Source organism: Canis lupus, chromosome 6, assembly GCF_003254725.2.
Source record: "Canis lupus dingo isolate Sandy chromosome 6, ASM325472v2, whole genome shotgun sequence".
Taxonomy (NCBI): Eukaryota; Metazoa; Chordata; class Mammalia; order Carnivora; family Canidae; genus Canis; species Canis lupus.
Window position 1 is genome coordinate 20,845,557 of NC_064248.1, and position 9,091 is coordinate 20,854,647.

The 9,091-nt window shown below is 56.3% G+C and overlaps 1 protein-coding gene and 1 long non-coding RNA gene across 3 annotated transcripts; one reads left to right on the forward strand and one right to left on the reverse strand.

Moving 5' to 3' along the window:
* Positions 1-1,012: 1,012 nt before the first annotated feature.
* Positions 1,013-8,772, reverse strand: AQP8 (aquaporin 8). Of its 2 annotated transcripts, none has more exons than XM_035717605.2 (6): positions 8,619-8,772; positions 8,159-8,412; positions 6,215-6,341; positions 4,391-4,605; positions 2,672-2,806; positions 1,013-1,507 (listed from the first exon to the last, which is right to left on the reverse strand). In XM_035717605.2, exons 2-6 carry the CDS (start codon positions 8,353-8,355, stop codon positions 1,459-1,461), a joined length of 723 nt encoding a protein of 240 aa, XP_035573498.1. In that variant the 5' UTR covers positions 8,356-8,412; positions 8,619-8,772; the 3' UTR covers positions 1,013-1,458. The 2 variants fall into 2 exon arrangements, with proteins under 2 accessions (XP_035573498.1, XP_035573497.1); XM_035717604.2 differs by having other exon boundaries at positions 8,551-8,738.
* On the forward strand, positions 1,445-6,100 carry LOC125755267 (uncharacterized). Its single transcript, XR_007411226.1, has 2 exons — positions 1,445-3,115; positions 3,216-6,100. It is a non-coding gene; the product is annotated as an uncharacterized LOC125755267 (long non-coding RNA).
* Positions 8,773-9,091: the final 319 nt, after the last annotated feature.

The following is a 9,091-nucleotide window of genomic DNA, read 5'->3' on the forward strand; positions in this document are numbered from 1 at the left end:
TGATAGTCACACAGAGAGAGAGAGAGGCAGAGACACAGGCAGAGGGAGAAGCAGGCTCCATGCAGGGAGCCCGACGTGGGATTCGATCCCGGGTCTCCAGGATCGCGCCCCGGGCCAAAGGCAGGCGCCAAACCGCTGCGCCACCCAGGGATCCCTCATTACTTATTTAGCCAAATGACTCTGTAACTTTTAACATTTCTGACTCTTTGTAAGTGTTCTACTTTGCTTGTTTCTGGTTTTGTATTATTGCCTCCCTTTGTCTTTTTTATTTTTTTAGGCTCATTGATGTTATTATTATCATTTGTTACTCTTCTCCAAAAACTGCTCTGGCTATTTGGGCACTTAGTGTGTCTGTTTTCGCACCAGGCGGCCTTAAAGCATACTGGTGATTTTCTCTAGTGAGCCTTTTCTTCACTTTTACTCAGGTGAGCGTTTTGCTCATCTTGGAATGGTGAGCCAGTCCTCACTTGTTGTGAATTACTTTTCTCTAGTACTTCTTTATGGTGTTATAATGAGCCTCTTCCATAAATGACTCATAGATTTTACAGAGACGATGCACACTCTTTTTGTAAGGTGTGAAGTTCAGAACATGTCTTCTCTTTTTCCAATCCTTCCTTATTCATGATATTCATATCTTGCCTCCAAAGACCACTGTCTCTCCGGACCCATGTTGTGCCACATTATCAGCTTCTTCCGGAGATCCTTGCAGCTCTGCCCCCATACCCACCCTGGTCCCAGCAGAGTGCCCTGAGTGGGCGTGTCCACACCCTGGGTGGTGCTGGGCTTTGCAGCGGGCCCCTGCAGTCTGTGATCAGAGATGGACTCTGAGCTCCCGGCAGAGCTGAGTGGGAGACAGGCTCTGGGGGGGGCCTGCATCGTACCTACCTTGGCGCTGGATGCTGAGCCAGGCCCCAGCTAACTAGACTCTAAGCTAAGGCCCCACCCGGATTTTTGCTTCCTTCCCAGCAGTGCCCATTTCCGAAAAAAAAAAATAAAATAAAAAAAAAGCAAGTCCACACCAAATACTGGACTATTTATTGCAAAGCTAGACTGGCAGTGCAGGAAGCAAGGAAACCGAGCACAGAAGGCCCTTCTGTAACAGAGGAGTCGGGGGCCAGGAGAAGGAGAAAGAAAGGGGGTGGCAGAAATGAGCTCATGCATACACAGCAGCCTCTTCCAACTGCTCTTCTGCTCGTAGGAGCTTCCCCGTCGGGGAAAAACGCCTGTGCCGGGCAGGGCTGGCAGCGCGCTCCCCAGGCTGAGGGCGCTGAGGAGCACAGAGGAATTCGGAGAGCCCAGAGCATCCTCAGACCTTGGCAGCAGTCTGTCATCAGGAAGGACAGGCCCACGTGGGGGAAGCGGGTGGCCGGCTCCCCTGGGCCTCCACCCCAGCCGCACGAGCAGGAGGCCGCCCGTCTGCAATCCGGACGAGGCCGCAGGAACACCACCACCTCAGTGTCACCGCCCCTTCAGTATCAGGCGGGTTTTCCCATCTCCAATGAAGAGCCTACAGAAAAGATGACCCAGTGAGGTCTCTGAGCATCTGGGGCTCTGGAGAGACCCAGCCCTTCATCAAAGATCTCCAGGCCCAGAATTCTCCAGAAAGATGCTTTTCTGAGCCTTCCCAGCCTCAATAGCCAAATCCTGTCCCAGCCCTTTCCCTGAAGATGCTCATCTCTGCCTTTCCAAAAGCAACAGGCAGATTTATCCGTGATGCTTTGCCCGAGCCAGTGGCTAAGCCAGGACTGCAGGTGGGCAGTGAGGGCGACACTTCGCACCAGCCCCACCCAGCGACTGTGCTCTCCCAGACTGTGGGAGGTATGCTTAGCTTGGACCAGACCCAGATCTTAACCCCTGCATGACCTGGAGCAGAAAACACAGGACCCTACAGACCTTGGAGGCTCACAAGAGGAGAGTTCGGGGAAATGCAGTAAAGCAGATAGGCTCCTTTCCCTAATATCAACCTTATTACCCACCCCGCTGTTTATGCTATAGCGCGTGTGAATGGCACCTGCTAGCAGGCCTGCTCTTGGGGGCACCATGGCCATGAATTTCTCGGTGGACAGGGCTCCCTGGAGTTGTACGACACCCCTGGGAGGAGCCACTCCTCTCCCACCCTTGGTCCACATGGTTGCACAGGGAACCATGACCTTGCCTCGAGTCCAGACACAGCCAGTAAGCGTGCCTGACCCCACGGCTACAGTGATGGATTCAGACCCAAGCTGGGCCAGTCCAGTGAACATCAGACCCCGGACTTTTGCTAAAGCCGTTGTTCTAGTTCCTCTGGAGTCGTCGAGCTGCTGGCATATGAGCCTAGAGGTCCTGGTGAGCATCTCTGCCTCTCCTGGAGAGCCTCTCAGAGCATGAATCCCGCTCAGAGGGGGGCAGAGACCATGGCCTAAAGACACTGCTTGAGAACCCACCCGAAGCCAGTGCTACCCGTGAAGTTTTCAATTATGTTGAGCCAGTAAATTCCCCCTGGTGACATAAACTGGGTTGAAATGGATTTCTGCTGCCTGTAACCAAAGGTCCTAGAGCCATAATCTTTGCCTCTGAAGAAGCCTCTGTCTTCCCTTCTTCAACCCCAAATTGAGATTCTAGCCCCAGACGCTCTGGAAATCATCACCAGGTATCCATCAGAGGGGCCAGTGACCGTGGGTCACACTCCTACCTGATGAGCAGTCCTACAAGCAAGCTGGCCAGGAGCGGGCCCAGCCAGTAGATCCAGTGGAAGTCCCAGTGATTGGCCACCACGGCAGGTCCAAAGGCACGGGCAGGATTCATGCAGGCTCCAGACACAGCACCCCTGCAAACACCCAGCCGGGCGGTCACCAGGATCCCGACCAGGCCCCAACTCATGCCAAGTTTGTTTCCCCAACTAGGTCTAGGTCACACTCCACCCAGAAACCCTCTTGAAGCCAGCATATCGTGGGGCTTGGCGGAGGGAGGAGGGATCCCAGAGAAGGCACGGGCGAAAGGGCTATTAGCCAGGAAGTGCTATTAACGGCAGATGCACCACACATCCTTCTAGAAGAAAGGCCAGCAGAGAACGCTGTGATGACAGGCAGAGAAGATTCATCTGGGTCCTTGCCAACGTTGAAAAAGCAGTCATCAGGTAAGTAAACAGATTTTGGAGTCGAGCTGACCTGGATTCAAAACCCAGCCCAGCTATTTCTAGCTGCGTGACCTTTACTGAACCCCTCTGTGTTTCACAGGAGGTGAGAGGACCTACCTCACAGGTTGTTGCCCGGAATGAACGAGATCATGCATTTAAGAGCCCGTGACTCACACGTAAGTCACATACAAGGATTTCATCGAGCTACCCCTGTTGAGGCCTGTGCTGTGCCACTAGCTTGGGACCCAGCGTCTCCTACAGCGGTGGGGCCCTCCTCCAGGAGCCCCTCTCCTCTCTGGATCTGGGGTCACCCAAGCTGGGGTCCTACAGGCCTCGCCAGGTCCCAAGTCAGAAGGCTCAAGTCAATTGCAAAGGAGCCAATAGCCGCTAGGGGCAGGAGAGCACCGCTGCAGCTCTATGCACACCCGACCCCCCACCCCCGACCCCGCCTCCCAGGAGGATGGGCCTGGAAAAGCTCCACTGGGTGTCCCCGAGGAAGGGAGCAGGTGCGCCTTAGGAAGGGGCTCCCTTGCCCCCTTTCCTGGGAGACTCGGGCTCTCGTCCCACGTCTGTCCTTAATTTGCCACTGTCCAATGACTTGACATAAGTCGCTTGTGTTCTCTCTGGCCTCGTTTTCCTCAAATATGTAAGATGGGAGAAATAATCCCAGACCCAGGCTTGCCTCCTGAGCCTCCTGAGGGGCACAACCTAAATGAGTCAGTGAATATGCAGGCTCTGTGTAGGTCTGAGGCTAAAACCTGCCCACCCACTGGCTGAACACACAAGCTTTCAGAAAATGGAAAACCTCACATGAGAAGCCAGTTTCCTGGGGCACCTGGATGGCGCAGCGGTCGAGCCCCCGCCTTCGGTTCAGGGCGTGATCCCGGGGTCCTGGGATCAAGTCCTGCATCGGGCTCCCTGCAGGGAGCCTGCTTCTCCCTCTGCCTCTCTCTCTCTCTCTCTCTTTCTCTCATGAATAAATAAAATCTTTTAAAAGAGAGAGAGAGAAGTCAGGTTTCTGACTTCCCTAGAACGACTTTTGGGTCATGTTCCCTGACAGCAATAGATTACTAGAGGTGAACAGTCGTGCCTCCTTAGATACCCCAGTCCCCACCACTCCCTATTGTCTGCGAATGCCGGCTCACTTCCTCTGTTTGCGTCGCCTCCATAGCCCCCATTAGCTACCGAGTCTTTGACTCTCAGGGAAGCCCTGCAGGCCTGACCTGACCTCCTCCAGGGCTTGGTCCAGGACTGGCCACAGGGCCCACTGCTCACCCCGCCAGGATGTCCACGGTGACGGCAAAGCCAATGGAGAATGGAGCCAGAGGGCCCTGCGTCTTCTCGTTGATGGCGCCAATGCACACGGCCAGTGCCAGCAGTGTCGTCAGGATGAGCTCAGCCACCACGGCTCCCACCACCTGCCCTGGCTCCTGGACTGTCACAAAGGCTGCCCCAGACGCGTTCCAGAACCTCTCTTCAGGACTCACTGCCTGCGGAGAGAAGCGCTCAGCCTCACAGCGGGGGCAGGGAGAAGGCTGGGAGCCAAGGGGAGGGGGACTCAAAGCTCATGCCCCCCATCCTTAGAGTGGTGACCAGTTCTGTCCAATCTGCTCCAGTTTTTACTGTGTGGCTCAGTGAGAACCACGGGACTCCCTGAGCCTCCTTTTGCTCATCTGTAAAATGGGATCGCCCAGCAGTGGCTGCAGGGGGTTGTGAGTCCAGAGCTTATATAACTAGATGACGCTCCTTGAGAAGAACACAGAAGTTCCTTACTCAACACACCCTGAAACCACATGTGGTCAGATGAACCCACCGCTAGACCCGCAAGGCCCCTTGGAAGGTGAAGCCCCATTAGTTTCTTGGGGAATGTTGCCTCAGGGGTCGTCCCAGCACCTGGAGAGGGAAGGCGGCAGAGCAAGCTTCCGGACCCTGGACCTAATCTGGACTCTGCTGCTTACGAGCTCGGCTGAACGTGGCCCAACCCGACTCCGCAGTGCCTGTGTTTCCTCCTCGGTAAAGTGGGGGTGCCAATACAGCCCCCAGCTCAGGCAGCGAGGGCCCCCTAAGAACTGACTGTGGCTTCTCATGATGTCACGAGGAGATTTAACAAGAGAAGACGTATAAACTGCCACATGGGAAGGATGTGCCCTGCAATGCTCACTACTGTGTTGGGCAGGTTTGCAAGTGGCCTGGCCTGAGGGAGAGCTTGGGAACTGCTTTGCACTGAGTATCAGAGCGGGAAGGTCCAGCTTCATTCTGCAGCGGGGTGGGGGGCTCTCAAAGGGGGGCATGGGGAGGCCAGGGCAGGGGAGCCAGGGAGATGGGACTCGAGACCAAAGTCTTCAATGGGCTAGCACTTGCAGCTACGCACCATACACCAGCCGGCCTAATAGGCATCCCCCCCTGCCCCCCAACACACAGGTCCACACAGCCTACATCTTGCGGGGGCCCCCAGTTGGACTGAGACCTAACAGCAACAGGGAAGAAAGAAAAAGAGAAGCAAAGGCCGGAGGAAGGGAGTCCATCAATGAAGTTACATGTGGAGCTATAAAACTTCTGTGGCGGGGAGGAGGAGCTGGCAGGAGGGAAGGTTCCAGGTGTAGACCGAATATTACCTCCCATCACAGGTAGAGGGACTCCACGTAAAGGCAGGCAGCCTGGAGGACATTCAGAGAAGCTGGTCCAGGAGTTTATCAAGGAGAGTAACCCTCAGTTTGTAGGATGAATGAACAAGTGAATGAACAAATGAATGAACGAATGAATGAACGAGTGAATGAATGCATGCATGCATGAATGAATGAATGAATGAATACACATACAAATGAATGAAAACACACTAGAAACATTGTCCAAAGCCATTGCCAAGCTCGAAATGGCCTCAGGAAGAGAAACTTCAAGTCCCGAGTTCTGCTTCCTGGTCTTTCCAGGGAAGGGCTGTGTCCAGACATGGACAGAACAGGGTGTGTTTAGTGAGACCCAAAGGCCCCCTTCCCGGGAAAAAAGGACCCACCCAATCCCGCTGGAGGAAAATCTGACAGGAAAAGAGCGGGGCACCTCCGATGCCCTGCCCCTCCCCGCTCCCCCGTGGGGCTCACCCACCTTGGCCAAGGCGGCCCCGATCAGCCCCCCGCACAGCTGGGCGATCCAGTAGGGAAGGAGCATCACCAGGTTGAGGCCTCCGATCAGCGTGGCTGCCAGGGACACTGCAGGGTTGAAATGTCCTCCACTGTCACCCACAAAAGCAGAAGGAAGCCACTGAGACCAAGGCCTAGGCAGGCCCCCCGAGGGAATGCGTCCCAGCCATCCCCCCACGCCACCCCCCGGCCCAGGCTGGCCTTGCAGCACCAGAGTGAATCATGGACCTTGGTCAAGTAGAAACCAGGCACGGATCCCACCCATCTTCCCTGAGGTGCCAGGTGGTGGGGGGAGGGTTGTGGGGGAGAGTGGGGAGGAGAGGGCAGCCCCATTCCTGCCCTGCACCCAGACCCCAGGGGGCCCAGAGGAAGACATGGTGGGTGACCATCCCTCAACTCCTTCCAGACTGGCTCAGAGGCCCAGCCCTGGAGAGGAGCAGCCCCGTTTCAGAATGGGACCCCAGACTCCAGACTGGTAGACAGAGAGAGGTACCCGGGCCCTGGAAAAGAGCTCCCAAGTGGCTGAACCCTGCTCTCCCCAGGCTGAAGTAAAGCCCCCTTGGAACGTCGGCAGCACAGCACCCGGTGCAGGCTAAGCTCACCCTGTAATTCCCAGGTCTCCCCTCTGGGGCGCTCCACCTGGCCTTGCCTCCCGGCTCTGCCACTTACTGACCACGTAACCTTGGACAAGTCTTGTGACCTTCTGTGGTCATACGGTGAGCAGGGGGTGGCAACTACCCCCAAAGACTGTTGTGAGGCTTCACTGAACTCCTTTTTTTTTTAATTTTTTTTTTAATTTTTATTTATTTATGATAGGCACACAGTGAGAGAGAGAGAGGCAGAGACACAGGCAGAGGGAGAAGCAGGCTCCATGCACCGGGAGCCCGACGTGGGTTTCGATCCCGGGTCTACAGGATCACGCCCTGGGCCAAAGGCAGGCGCCAAACCACTGCGCCACCCAGGGATCCCTTCACTGAACTCCTATCTAGAAAGTGCTTAGAGCAGCGCCTGGCACTTGACTCGCATTGTCTATGTGTGGGCTTGAGAAAAATAATGTAAAAAAAAACCCTCTCTTCTTGGGGCTCCTGGGTGGCTCAGTCCGCTCAGCGTCTGCCTTCGGCTCAGGTCATGACCTCAGTGTCCTGGGATCAAACCCTACACAGGGCTCCCAGCTCAGTGGGGAGTCTGCTTCCCCATCTCCTGCTCTCCCCTTCTGCCCCTGCCCCACTCCCTTGCTCTCTTTCTCAAACAAAACTCTTTTAAAAACTCTTTCAGGGATCCCTGGGTGGCGCAGCGGTTTGGCGCCTGCCTTTGGCCCAGGGCGCGATCCTGGAGACCCGGGATCGAATCCCACGTCGGGCTCCCGGGGCATGGAGCCTGCTTCTCCCTCTGCCTGTGTCTCTGCCTCTCTCTCTCTCTCTGTGACTATCATAAATAAATAAAAAATAAAATAAAATAAATAAAAACTCTTTCAAAAACAGGGGATCCCTGGGTGGCTCAGCGGTTTAGTGCCTGCCTTCGGCCCAGGGCGTGATCGTGGAGACCCGGGATCGAGTCCCACGTTGGGTTCCCTGCATGGAGCCTGCTTCTCCCTCTCTCTCTCTCTCTCTCTCTCTCTCTCTCTGTCTATCATGAATAAATAAATAAATCTTTAAAAAAAAAAACTCAAAAACAACAAAAAAAAAACACCTCTATTCTTCCCATGTTATGGTGGGGAATCTGGGGTTTGGAGAGGGACTTCCCCAAAGCCACAGAGCTCGCCACAGGCTGCAGAGGTAGGATTTGAACCCAGACAGCCTGACTCCCCAGCACACACTCCATCTACGATGCTCTTGGAACCCTGAGTCCATGCCCAGGGTCCCTGCCGGTAGCTTTGCTCCCCGGGCTGGTGGCTCAGAGCTGGTCTCACCTGATGTTTCCCAGGGTGGCGATGATGAGGCCCAGGGCCAGCCCGTGGGCCAAGGCCGGCTGCAGCCGCCCGGTGTCCGTCCCGTTCTCGATGACAGACAGGCACCCGATGAAGATGAAGAGGGCAGAGCCCAGCAGCTCCACCAGACAGGGTTGCAGGAACCGCTCGTACCAGGACCCGCGACTCCTGCCCCCCATGCTTGGCTCCTTCACCTTGCCACTGCCAAATTCGGGGTCACACACAGACACGGCTGCCTGCGGTGGGACAAAGGGAGAGTGGGCTCAGGTGGGAGGAGAGCCCAGAAAGAAGCCCCCAGCGCCCTAGCCTCGAACTGGTTCTCACACCCCCTTGGATGGCCGGGTTCCAAGGGCAGAGGCCAGCAGTGGGCTCACCTCTGCAGACATCAGGGCCAAAGGGACCTGGCACCTGCGCTTGCCTGAGCCGCCTGGGAAGCCCGCACCTGCTCCCCGGGGCCCTCTTATCTCCAGGGCCGGGGCTGCTGGTCCTGCTCCAGGCTCTGGCTCTTTTAAAGGGTTGCAGAGGCTCCCTGAGGGTGCCAAGAGGGCAATAAAGCGTGAGTGGGAGGCGGCCCTGGGGCCCAGGAGAGGAAGCACTTTCTATCTCAGCTGGGCGGGGCAGGGGCGAGGGGAGGATTGCTGAGCCGCCTGCCAACCGGGGGAAAGGCCCTGGCCCAGCCGCGTCGCCGGACAGCGTCGGGCCCTCCCTGGCAGGGGGCGGCCGGCCCAGCGCCCCAGCGCCCTGCGGCCTCCAGCAGGGTCCAAAGGAGACCGGCATGTGGGCACGAGGGGGTCCCAGGGGGTTGGGAAATAATGGCCAACTCATCCTCAGTGATTTTTTTCCTGGATTCCCTCAGATATCTCGTATCTCAACAACCGCGCTCACTTCACCCTCACAGCCCGATGCAGGATGAGT

What these genes read in the sequence shown, in the direction of transcription:
- AQP8 (XM_035717604.2), bottom strand. An exon ending in GCCACCCTGGGAAACATCAG is followed by an intron (nt 6,342 to 8,158) that starts GTGAGACCAGCT and finishes TGTGGGTGACAG; the next exon opens with TGGAGGACATTTCAACCCTG. An exon ending in ACCGTGGACATCCTGGCGGG is followed by an intron (nt 2,807 to 4,390) that starts GTGAGCAGTGGG and finishes GGGTGTTTGCAG; the next exon opens with GGGTGCTGTGTCTGGAGCCT.